Below are 12,684 nucleotides of genomic sequence, written 5' to 3'. Positions count from 1 at the left end.
TGTATTTTATTATTTAATTCTTCATTAAATCTTGATGATCGGCCGTGTTTTTCATGCTAGCGAAAGGTGTGTGCCACCATGGATTAAAGAATAGAAGGATATGCATCGACGTGAGATCAAGGGTTCCTTGACTCTCGCCGACAGATTGCGGACCGCCCACAATGTTACAGTTTAATTAACCGCATGGTAACAACGAAACGGTCGCGTGCCTAATATATTGTTTACTGCACATGTGCAACGACATTTAACCTTGTTGGCTGGTCCTTCATAGAAACTTTACTGCTACCACATAGCCTACAAATCGTTTGTATTCATACATATTTGAACAGTATAATCAGTGACGTAACGACTATGTGCGCTCACTTGCTATAATTGTAATTAGTATAGGTTTCTGCCGCGATTGATCTTCGCTAATGTTTTTATGACATTAAAGTAGCATTTTATGACCTGTAGTAGCCCTACATCTGAGACAATAACTATTTTTTGTCTCAGCCTACATGTAAAATTACAAAATCAGCAAGAATACTAGGCCTAGGCTTACTAGTAAAGCATATGATTTGCCGACATTGATACTGCTAATCTTAAGTGTAGTAGATACAACATTTAATCATGATCTATATACTCACCGTTGTCTTACTTCTTGTGTGAATAATAATAGGTACTTCGTTTGTTCGTGATTAAGTTTGCCCTGCGTGTACTTTTCAAAACGACCGCTAGGTAACGTATCACAACTATACATAGCCAGCCAATCAGGGATCGCTGTTTTCATTCAATTAGGCCCGGTGATTGGATGTGATGTGGATGACATAACCACTAGCCAATCACCAGGCACTACAATTTAAATATAATCACATCGATAATTAAGGAGATTTATGAAGAAACCACTGCTTAGCCATATATTAAAAACACGATTGTTTTATGTGTGAACACCGGCCACGCTAACAACATACATGGTCAAATGCATAATTTAATATTCTATAGATTAACGCAATTTTTAATGCCAGAAGATGGCAGGCAAATAATGATAATTCAAATATAAAAATTGCATATTTTATTAATATTACCAACTACTTAAAATTACCAGTCGTAAGAAAGTGAACTTTTCGTAGTCCGATTGTGATGAAACTAAAACAGAATTAATCATCGACGCAGACATGTCAATAGAACATTCAGACTGCGCATACGATTTCCACATGGTTACGTTTTGGTCTCAAAAAATGTAACAGTTGATTCGCAGCGTTTTACAGAGGCCGCGGTTAGAGACACGGAGTTCAATGAGCGTGTTTGTTTGATTGGCAGCAGTGCTTTAGTATAGGCAAGCGCGTTGTAAAATCGTTTGATGACACCGTCGATGCATATCCTTCTATTGTTTAATCCATGGTGCCACTGATTCTAAAATACTGAATACACTATCTTTGGAACCAGACTGACCGTGTGTTTCCGACCCCTTTAGGAACAAAGCGCCTAGGTGGCGGCAAGCACCAACTTTGATCCACACAGTGACGTATTGTCTTTGGCCAAAATACTTACTTTACCAGGTGTGGATCGCAAACAATGCTTTACTCCATGCCAATCTCCCGCCCATTTAATAATAGACAATAGTCTAATAGAAGATCCATGGACAATCCAATCAGATATCAGGATACCCCGTTAATCATCATCAGTCGGCATTACATTACGTCTCAATGTTTGATCACAGGGAGTTGTTTATTATTATTGACCACACACAACTGCAGGTATGTTAGCTTGTATTATTTTAGTTGTATGGTTTTAGGTATTATTTAGGTATTAAAATTACCTAATTAATTAAGATACTGTATTTTTTTTTTATACTGATATAATGTACGTAACGGCTAATTAAGATTAGCCTAAGTGTTGTATTATTATTTGTATTTGTATGTATACTTGTATAATGTAAAGAGGGACTACAGCGACAGGCCCATCGGGCCTTTTGTAGTCTCTCGACTATATATATTACTAGCAATTATACCCGCCCCAGGGCGGGTTTCAAAATTAGTTTAAAGCCTTCTCAGTACAGAACACCCGACTCCAGTATCTCCCGACAGACAGACAGACGTACAAACTCTCTCACTTATAATATAGATATGCTAACCATTCTTAATGTTATGCTAAATTATGGTCAATAAATGTTTCTTGAATTGAATTGAATTGAAATGATAAATATATCAATCGTAGGCCTATGTTGTTATCTTTGAACCAAAAAGTAAGACTTAATTCTCCCTCTCGAAACGTATGAAACGACCTTCCGATGCATGAGTTATTATTTTGCATGGGTAGTGTAGACTAGTTAGTCTTACTCCAAGGCCACCAGTCGACGTTTCGATTTTTTTCTGAAATACAGTTTACAAGCTCAGGCAGTACACGTATGAAACGCCATATGTGCCAAAATATTTATCTTATATTTCTATTAGTATACCGTAAAACCTCGAAAAGAAACCCATGGGCTTAAACCTCGAAAAGAAGCCCATCTCGAAATGAAGCCCCACTCTACAGTTTGCAAAAGTACTCTCGAAAAGAAGCCCATCTCGAAATGAAGCCCCCTGGGCTTTATTTCAAGATAGTATGGGCTTCTTTTCGAGATAGACTACTATACTGTATTAAGAATGTAGGTTTATTAACTGAACGTCAAAGGAACAGAAATAAACAATACAAATACGTGATTAAGAGTTACTGTAGTACTGTATGATAATTTAATGCCAGATACGATGACGACGATGATAACGAAATGATTGTATTTGACGGTGAATCATAGGACTGTTTTTTTTTTGCTTTTTATATTGTTTTTTAATTGGTATATTAAACATATTTCATGGTTGAAAAATGTCTCAAAAGTCATATAGGCGCAACTGTAGATAGTAAAAGCTTTCCATACCAAGCACGGATAATTATTAGACCTCCCACAGCTTGCTCCGTTTCTATGATCCTTTTCACAATTTCAGTCATCAAGCGAACCTCAGTCTCTGCTTCTTTTTTCTTTTGATTTGAAGCGATTTTGAAAATGTAACACCTCTAGATGGTCGGAAATGGCACTCTCACGTTAAATAAATGTATTAAAAATTGATATTTTAAATATGAAAACTGAGGTACTAGCCTTTTAAAGAGTGACATATTCCCAATAGGCTTATTTTGAGTAAAAGCATCACAACAGGGCGTTTCGCGCAAGTCAGCGTTTTCACGTACATGGCGGAAAAAGGTGCCTGTCCAGGGCCGTCGACAGAACATGTCATTAAATGACGCCCCAGATGGCCGGAAAAAATGGTACTCTCGCACATAAAATTGATGATAAATGGCACCTCTAATTTGCAGGAAAAGACACTCATATGTAGCATGCTAGCAATGAGCAAAACGATCATACTCTTCCCTCCAATAAACACACGTGACTAATTACAGGACGATATAACATTTTGTTGCCGATTTGATTCACTCAGTATTTAGTTTTGATTGCATTGCGTTCAAGTTCAATTAGGGGAAGCCCCGAAAAAAAGCGCAAATTTAATGCTTATTATAGATCAATATTTATTTACATCAATTTGTTGAAGAAATCAAATATATAAATATAATAGGTATTGATACAGTGGGTGGCCTAGGAAAAAAATCGGTTGCTAATGTATACTACCACAGTACACAGTTACCACAGTTAGTGTACTATATTATTATTAAAATTATTATCCTCTATAATGATGATCTGTAGGTAACCACGCCGTGCCAATGTTGACGTATATACACTTTTATTTATGGTTGCTGACTGCCAGCGATATAAACAATGGGTAGGCCTACGCGGTTGTATGGCGGTGTCCTTTGTACGAATCGTTCGTGCCCCGAGTATGGGTACGATTGATACACGCGTCAATATCATGTTACATCCAGGGACCAAAATGCGTTTCAGGTGAAAATAGGCTATTCATTTCGCAACTCTTAGAAATTTACAGACAGCAACGGCAATGGAGACCTCTAATAAAAAGTAAATTAGCACGGCGCTGAATGTGTTTTAACCAAAAGTGAAAGTACTTTACTTTTTTTTACGCTTTTTTCCCATTTCTTTTCCCTTATGATAGGATAATTTTTTTTTCTCCAGATTTATAGGGGGGGGGGGGGGCTTGCGGAGGGTACGCCCCCCTGGATCCGCCACTGTCTTTACTCCCTGTATTTGTCTGACATGTCATACAGAGCCACGTTGCAGAGAGGGGAAATGTCCTATCACTGATCATTCAATATCAAATATCCGATACAGAAATACTCAAAAACATGAAGAAGATATGCCGATCCCATGCACCTTATTTATGTACTGTATTTTACACTATAGTATGTAACATTTACCTATAATTATGTCTCTGTTTTTATTTTACACAAAATAAAAATGAGAGGAAGCATTTTTTTTGGCCAACGTTACTGCCTCTCAATCCTACTAGTATATCCATCACAATTAAAGCTTGTTTACCAATACTGATTAATAGCTAGACATCAATGTGACTTGGTCTTATAAGAAATCCCCATCTCAGAACAACTCACAAACATTACGGTACCCACCCACAAGAACACCACAACACATCATGTTTACAATTATCAAATTTAAACTCATTAATATATAGCATTCAATATGCCTCCTGTACCCAATAGTCACAATTTTTTAATAATTCAGTCACGACCACCAACCAAAATAGCAAATTGGTATTTACATATACACATCCTGGGCAAGTTTTTAAAATATTAAAGGGCATTAATGTGAATAAATCAAGGCATCCTCGTGATATACCTCTCCGATTAATTAAGGAATTTGCCTTAGAGCTTGCCCAACCTCTCGCTAAAATATTGAATTGTTGCCTCAAGGATAATAATTTCCCATCTATCTGGAAGAATGCCATCATTACTCCTGTACCCAAAAAGCCAAAGGCTTCTACACCTAATGAATATAGGCCTATATCCATCACGCCTGTTTTTGGTAGAATTTTTGAGAGCTTCCTTTCTGATTGGATAGCTACTGATTTCAGACCTCTTATGGATTCCCAACAGTTTGGAAATGCGAAGGGTTCATCACCGACTCATTACCTTGTACAACTCTGTAATAGGCTTCTGTCAGGATTAGATAGCTCAGAAATGTATGGTACTATTTGTGCCATAGACTTTAGTAAAGCCTTTGACCGGGTCAATCATTCAATTCTGATTGACAAATTAATTGGTCTTAATATCATGCCCTCTCTCATTCCAACGGTGTGTAGCTTCCTCTCGCAAAGAAATCAGTGTGTGCGGTTGGGCGGTTCAGTCTCAGCGCCAGAACCAATTTCGTGCGGAGTGCCTCAGGGTACTAAATTAGGCCCAATCCTATTTACTATCATGGTTAATGATTTGCTCAACAATGTACCTGATAGATGGAAGTTTGTTGATGACCTGACGATTGGTGAGGTGATTTCAGTACAGAGACCTGAAGATAGTTCGATTCAAAGCAACCTTGATGCTCTTTCCAGTTGGTGTGTGGAGAATGATGCAACACCAAATCCTGTAAAGTTTCAAGTGATGCGTGTTCATTTTTTGCGTAATGTTCCCCAATTTGAGCCGTTACAAATGGATGGTGTTATACTCGAAGAATCCCAGAGTGTGAAACTTTTTGGAGTGCATCTGCAAAGAGACCTCAAGTGGGACATGCAGATTAAAGAAGTCGTTTCCAGGGCATCACGTCGTCTATATATGCTATACATTCTGAAGCGTTTTGGAGCCCCAAAGGATGACCTGGTTTTCACTTTTACAACATACATTCGTCCTTTACTTGAGTATGCCAGTCCTCTTTGGCATAGCTCGATCACCAATAAACAGAGTGATCAACTTGAATTCATCCAAAAGCGTGTTGTAAAACTTATTATTGGATATCAAAACTATGTTAGTTACGCAAAATCACTTGAAACCCTCAAGTTAAAGACATTGCAGCATAGACGTCAGGTTCTTCTTTATAACTTTGGAAAGGGGCTGCTAAAGTCGGATCGTTTTAAGGAATGGATCCCTGAAAAAGAAAAGCCGACAAGGTGTTTGCGTAAAGTTAATAAGTTCGATGTGCCACGATGTCGGACTAAAAGACTTGCTGCCTCAACAATTCCAAGTGTTATTGGACTCTTAAATAATGAATAGATTTGACAATTAACCTTTAAAGACATTTCGGAGAGTATGAATGTGATTAAGATTCAATTTTTTAAATTTGTAAATATATATGAATTTGTAATTATTAATATCATCCTTTGAATTTGATCTTTGTGCAATTTTTATAGTAATTTTTTAGTTTAAATGAATTATACATATATATTATTGGTGTATAAAAATAATGTGATCAATAATATTAGTCTCTATTTTTTAAAATTGTAAATATTTAAGAATTTGTAATTATTAATCTTATCTTTTGATCTTTAAGCAATTTTTATAGTAATTTTAAGTTTAATGAATTATACAGTAATTATTACTGTATCATAGGCCTTAATGTGTTTTTTCTTCGTTTAACTTTGTTTTATGTGAATTATCATTTTCATTTGTAAGCTCTTCATTTCAACTATGAGTTGTATTTTGAGTCTTTTTATACCGATTAAATAAAAAAAATAAAAAATAAAAAAAAATCCGCATTATTATATAATTCTACCGCAGACTACCATACCACACCCATCATCTAGTTCCGTTTACACTGGGTTAGGTCCTGTCTGTCAGTGAACAGTAATCAAACAATAGTTTCAGTTAACAAACCATAGAACAATTCAACTGTGAACATTTTAAGAAAAAAAGCCAAACGGTTGAGACTGAAATTTGACTGTTGCCTGTAGTATACTGTAAAATCGACAAAATTATAACATATATTTTTAAAAACCTCTTTATATCAGCCGAATACTTTAAAATGAAACCTACAGTAATGTATGAAGAAATTCAAACTGTACTTTCAAATGATATTTATTACATTATTTTATTTTTGTACACAATTTTAATTTCATTGTATTTTTTGTGAATGGTGGGTTATTTCTTTTTTTCAGTGACTTCTAGAAAGTGTACCAATACCCAGTAGTGGACAGCCGGGGCAATTCAGGCTTACAGTACTTATGCCATCTGAGAATAATGAATTTATACAAATGTGAACACTGTGGAGATAAACTTCATTTAAATGATTTGAAGATACATTTGGGAATGGATATGCAGACTAAAGGTGAAGTACTCCTTTATGATGATAATGATTTCAAGTTGAACGTTCAACCTCATCAGGAGTTTAAACTTCTTCGATGTCAAGTCAACATTGTCAGACTTGGTTTAGATTTAAATTGTGGGTGGAGCAGACATTTGGGAGAGTACACAGGAGAGACACCATATGAATGTGAACATTGTGGGAAGAAATTCAAACAGAATGACGATCTGAAAAAACATTTGAGAGTACACACAGTAGAGACACCATATGAATGTGAACATTGTGGAAAGAAATTCAACCAGAATGACGATTTAAAAAAACATTTGAGAGTACACACAGGAGACACACCATATGAATGTGAACATTGTGGAAAGAAATTTAACCAGATTTGGAATTTGAAAATACATTTGAGAATACACACAGGAGAGTCGCCATATGAATGTGAACATTGTGGGAAGAAATTCAAACGGAATGACGATCTGAAAAAACATTTGAGAATACACACAGAAGAGACACCATATGAATGTGAACATTGTGGAAAGAAGTTTAAACATGGTAGTGCTTGGAGAAGACATTTGAGAGTACACTCAGGAGAGAGACCATATGAATGTGAACATTGTTGGAAGAAATTCAAACGGAATGACGATCTGAAAAAACATTTGAGAATACACACAGGAGAGAGACTATATGAATGTGAACATTGTGGGAAGAAATTCAAACGGAAAGACGATCTGAAAAAACATTTGAGAATACACACAGGAGAGAAACCATATGAATGTGAACATTGTGGAAATAAATTCAAACAGAATGGCGATCTGAAAAAACATTTGAGAGTACACACAAAAGAGACACCATATGAATGTGAACATTGTGGGAAGAAATTCAAACGGAATGACGATCTGAAAAAACATATTTTGAGAATACACACAGAAGAGACACCATATGAATGTGAACATTGTGGAAAGAAATTCAACCAGAATGACGATCTGAAAAAACATTTGAGAGTACACGCAGAAGAGACACCATACGAATGTGAACATTGTGGAAAGAAATTCAACCAGAATGACGATCTGAAAAAACATTTGAGAGTACACGCAGAAGAGACACCATATGAATGTGAACATTGTGGAAAGAAATTCAACCAGAATGACGATCTGAGGAAACATTTGAGAGTACACACAGAAGAGACACCAAATGAATGTGAACATTGTGGAAAGAAATTCAACCAGAATGATGATCTGAAAAAACATTTGAGAGTACACACAAAAGAGACACTATATGAATGTGAACATTGTGGAAAGAAATTCAACCAGAATGACGATCTGAAGAAACATTTGAGAGTACACACAGGAGAGACACCATATGAATGTGAACATTGTGGAAAGAAATTTAAATATCGAAGTGATGTGAACAGACACTCGAGAGTACACACAGAAGAGACACCATATGAATGTGAACATTGTGGAAAGAAATTTAAATATCGAAGTGATGTGAACAGACACTCGAGAGTACACACAGGAGAGACACCATATGAATGTGAACATTGTGGAAAGAAATTCAAACAGAATGTGCATTTAAAAACACATTTGAGAGTGCACACAGGAGAGTCACCATATGAATGTGAACATCGTGGAAGGAAATTTAAATATCGAAGTGATGTGAACAGACACTCGAGAGTACACACAGAAGAGACACCATATGAATGTGAACATTGTGGAAAGAAATTTAAATATCGAAGTGATGTGAACAGACACTCGAGAGTACACACAGGAGAGACACCATATGAATGTGAACATTGTGGAAAGAAATTCAAACAGAATGTGCATTTAAAAAAACATTTGAGAGTACACACAGAAGAGACACCATATGAATGTGAACATTGTGGTAAGAAATTCAAATATAAATATAATCTGAGAAGACATTTAAGAATTCACAAAGGTGAGACACCATATGAATGTGAACATTGTGGAAAGAAATTTAAAAGTTGTAGTGCTCTGAACAGACACTCGAGAATGCACACAGGAGAGGCACCAAATAAATGTGGGAAAAAATTAGGACAGAAGGGGCGATTACAAACGCATATGGGAGATCACCCAGGAGAGAGACTATATGAATGTGAACATTGTGGGAAGAAATTCAAACGGAATGACGATCTGAAAAAACATTTGAGAGTACACACAGAAGATACACCATATGAATGTGAACATTGTGGAAAGAAATTCAACCAGAATAATGATTTGAAAAAACATTTGAGAGTACACACAGAAGATACACCATATGAATGTGAACATTGTGGAAAGAAGTTTAAACATGGTAGTACTTGGAGAAGACATTTGAGAGTACACACAGGAGAGAGACCATATGAATGTGAACATTGTGGGAAGAAATTCAAAGGGAATGACGATCTGAAAAAACATTTGAGAATACACACAGGAGACACACCATATGAATGTGAACATTGTGGGAAGAAATTCAAACAGAATGGCGATCTGAAAAAACATTTGAGAATACACACAAAAGAGACACCATATGAATGTGAACATTGTGGGAAGAAATTCAAACGGAATGACGATCTGAAAAAACATTTGAGAATACACACAGGAGAGAAACCATATGAATGTGAACATTGTGGAAAGAAGTTCAACCAGATTGGGAACTTAAAAAGACATTTAAGAATACACATAGGAGAGAAACCATATGAATGTGAACATTGTGGAAAGAAGTTCAACATGATTGGGAATTTGAAAAATCATTTGAGAATACACACAGGAGAGAAACCATATGAATGTGAACATTGTAGAAAAAAGTTCAACCAGATTGGGAATTTGAAAAATCATATGAGAATACACACAAAAAAGACACAATATGAATGTAAACATTGTGGAAAGAGGTTTAATGGTGGTGGTAATTGGAAAAGACATTTAAGAATACACACAGGAGAGAGACCATATGAATGTAAACATTGTGGAAAGAGGTTTAATGGTGGTAGTAATTGGAAAAGACATTTAAGAATACACACAGGAGAGAGACCATATGAATGTAAACATTGTGGAAAGAGGTTTAATGATTGTGGTAATTGGAAAAAACATTTGAGAATACACACAGGAGAGACACCATATGAATGTGAACATTGTGGGAAGAAATTCAAACGGAATGACGATCTGAAAAAACATTTGAGAGTACACGCAGAAGAGACACCATACGAATGTGAACATTGTTGGAAGAAATTCAAACGGAATGACGATCTGAAAAAGCATTTGAGAGTACACACAGGAGAGACACCATATGGATGTGAACATTGTGGGAAGAAATTTAAATATCGTGGTGATGTGAACAGACACTCGAGAGTACACACAGGAGAGACACCATATGAATGTGAACATTGTGGAAAGAAATTTAAATATCGTAGTAGTCTGAACAAACACTCAAGAGTACACACAGGAGAGACACCATATGAATGTGAACATTGTGGAAAGAAATTCAAACAGAATGTGCATTTAAAAAGACATTTGAGAGTGCACACAGGAGAGTCACCATATGAATGTGAACATTGTGGAAAGAAATTCAAACAGAATGTGCATTTAAAAAGACATTTAAGAATTCATAAAGAAGAGACACCATATGAATGTGAATATTGTGGAAAGAAAATAAAATATAGAAGCAGTCTGAAGAGACATTTGAAAAAACATTTAGACTGAGGCGCTAACTAACGTAATCGACGAAAACCCTTTGGATCAACCGATATGGGAAACGTTGCCAGCATTCATCCGATGTTTGGCATCGTGGGAAAAAAATAATAAATTCTGCAGTACTGTATTGGTAAAAGAAATTATTTGAGATTACACCCAGAAGAGAAACCATATGAATGTGAACATTGTCAGAAAAAAATAAAGAATGTGAGAATTTTAGAGCACATTTGAGAATACACACCGGAGAGACACCATATGAATGTGAATATTGTGGGAAGAATTTTAAGAAGAATGATGATTTGAAAAAACATTTGAGATTACACCCAGAAGAGAAACCACATGAATGTGAACATTGTCAGAAAAAAATAAAGAATGTGAGAATTTTAGAGCACATTTGAGAATACACACCGGAGAGAGACTATGAATGTGAACTGAAAACTTGTTAAAATACACACACCCACCCCCACACACACAAAACAGAAATAGGAAAATTATCAAAAAACTACAAGTACAATATTTTAATTTAATATCAGTGGAGCAATTAATCTGTGATGAGTTATTTTGTCAGAAGCAGACAGACAGTACAACTTTAGATAAAGTTATTAACTTAAGTGTGTAATAGGAACTTAATATTCCTTATTTGTCTGCCCTACTTTCTGTGTGTTTTTTTTTAAATCTTATGTCCTTTTGGAGGAAATAAATATATTAATTAATCTATTATTTAACTTTAAACTTGATTTAAATAAATAGTAGTGTTGGTATGTATTTTATTATTTAATTCTTCATTAAATCTTGATGATCGGCCGTGTTTTTCATGCTAGCGAAAGGTGTGTGCCACCATGGATTAAAGAATAGAAGGATATGCATCGACGTGAGATCAAGGGTTCCTTGACTCTCGCCGACAGATTGCGGACCGCCCACAATGTTACAGTTTAATTAACCGCATGGTAACAACGAAACGGTCGCGTGCCTAATATATTGTTTACTGCACATGTGCAACGACATTTAACCTTGTTGGCTGGTCCTTCATAGAAACTTTACTGCTACCACATAGCCTACAAATCGTTTGTATTCATACATATTTGAACAGTATAATCAGTGACGTAACGACTATGTGCGCTCACTTGCTATAATTGTAATTAGTATAGGTTTCTGCCGCGATTGATCTTCGCTAATGTTTTTATGACATTAAAGTAGCATTTTATGACCTGTAGTAGCCCTACATCTGAGACAATAACTATTTTTTGTCTCAGCCTACATGTAAAATTACAAAATCAGCAAGAATACTAGGCCTAGGCTTACTAGTAAAGCATATGATTTGCCGACATTGATACTGCTAATCTTAAGTGTAGTAGATACAACATTTAATCATGATCTATATACTCACCGTTGTCTTACTTCTTGTGTGAATAATAATAGGTACTTCGTTTGTTCGTGATTAAGTTTGCCCTGCGTGTACTTTTCAAAACGACCGCTAGGTAACGTATCACAACTATACATAGCCAGCCAATCAGGGATCGCTGTTTTCATTCAATTAGGCCCGGTGATTGGATGTGATGTGGATGACATAACCACTAGCCAATCACCAGGCACTACAATTTAAATATAATCACATCGATAATTAAGGAGATTTATGAAGAAACCACTGCTTAGCCATATATTAAAAACACGATTGTTTTATGTGTGAACACCGGCCACGCTAACAACATACATGGTCAAATGCATAATTTAATATTCTATAGATTAACGCAATTTTTAATGCCAGAAGATGGCAGGCAAATAATGATAATTCAAATATAAAAATTGCATATTTTATTAATATTACCAACT

General features: G+C 35.7%; 1 protein-coding gene across 1 annotated transcript; it reads left to right on the top strand.

Moving 5' to 3' along the window:
* The first annotated feature begins 7,101 nt into the window (after positions 1-7,101).
* LOC144839348 (uncharacterized) lies at positions 7,102-11,508 on the top strand. Its single transcript, XM_078694663.1, has one exon. It carries the CDS (start codon positions 7,102-7,104, stop codon positions 10,861-10,863), a length of 3,762 nt encoding a protein of 1,253 aa, XP_078550789.1. The 3' UTR covers positions 10,864-11,508.
* The last annotated feature ends 1,176 nt before the right edge of the window (positions 11,509-12,684 follow it).

This window comes from Antedon bifida, chromosome 4 (assembly GCF_963402885.1).
Source record: "Antedon bifida chromosome 4, ecAntBifi1.1, whole genome shotgun sequence".
NCBI classification, from domain to species: Eukaryota; Metazoa; Echinodermata; class Crinoidea; order Comatulida; family Antedonidae; genus Antedon; species Antedon bifida.
Note: the sequence above shows the minus strand (reverse complement) of the source record. Positions and strands in the feature narration are given on the sequence as shown.

Bases quoted from the DNA above. Each gene is read 5' to 3' on its own strand.
- LOC144839348 (XM_078694663.1), top strand. From the start codon at position 7,102: ATGAATTTATACAAATGTGAACACTGTGGAGATAAACTTCATTTAAAT.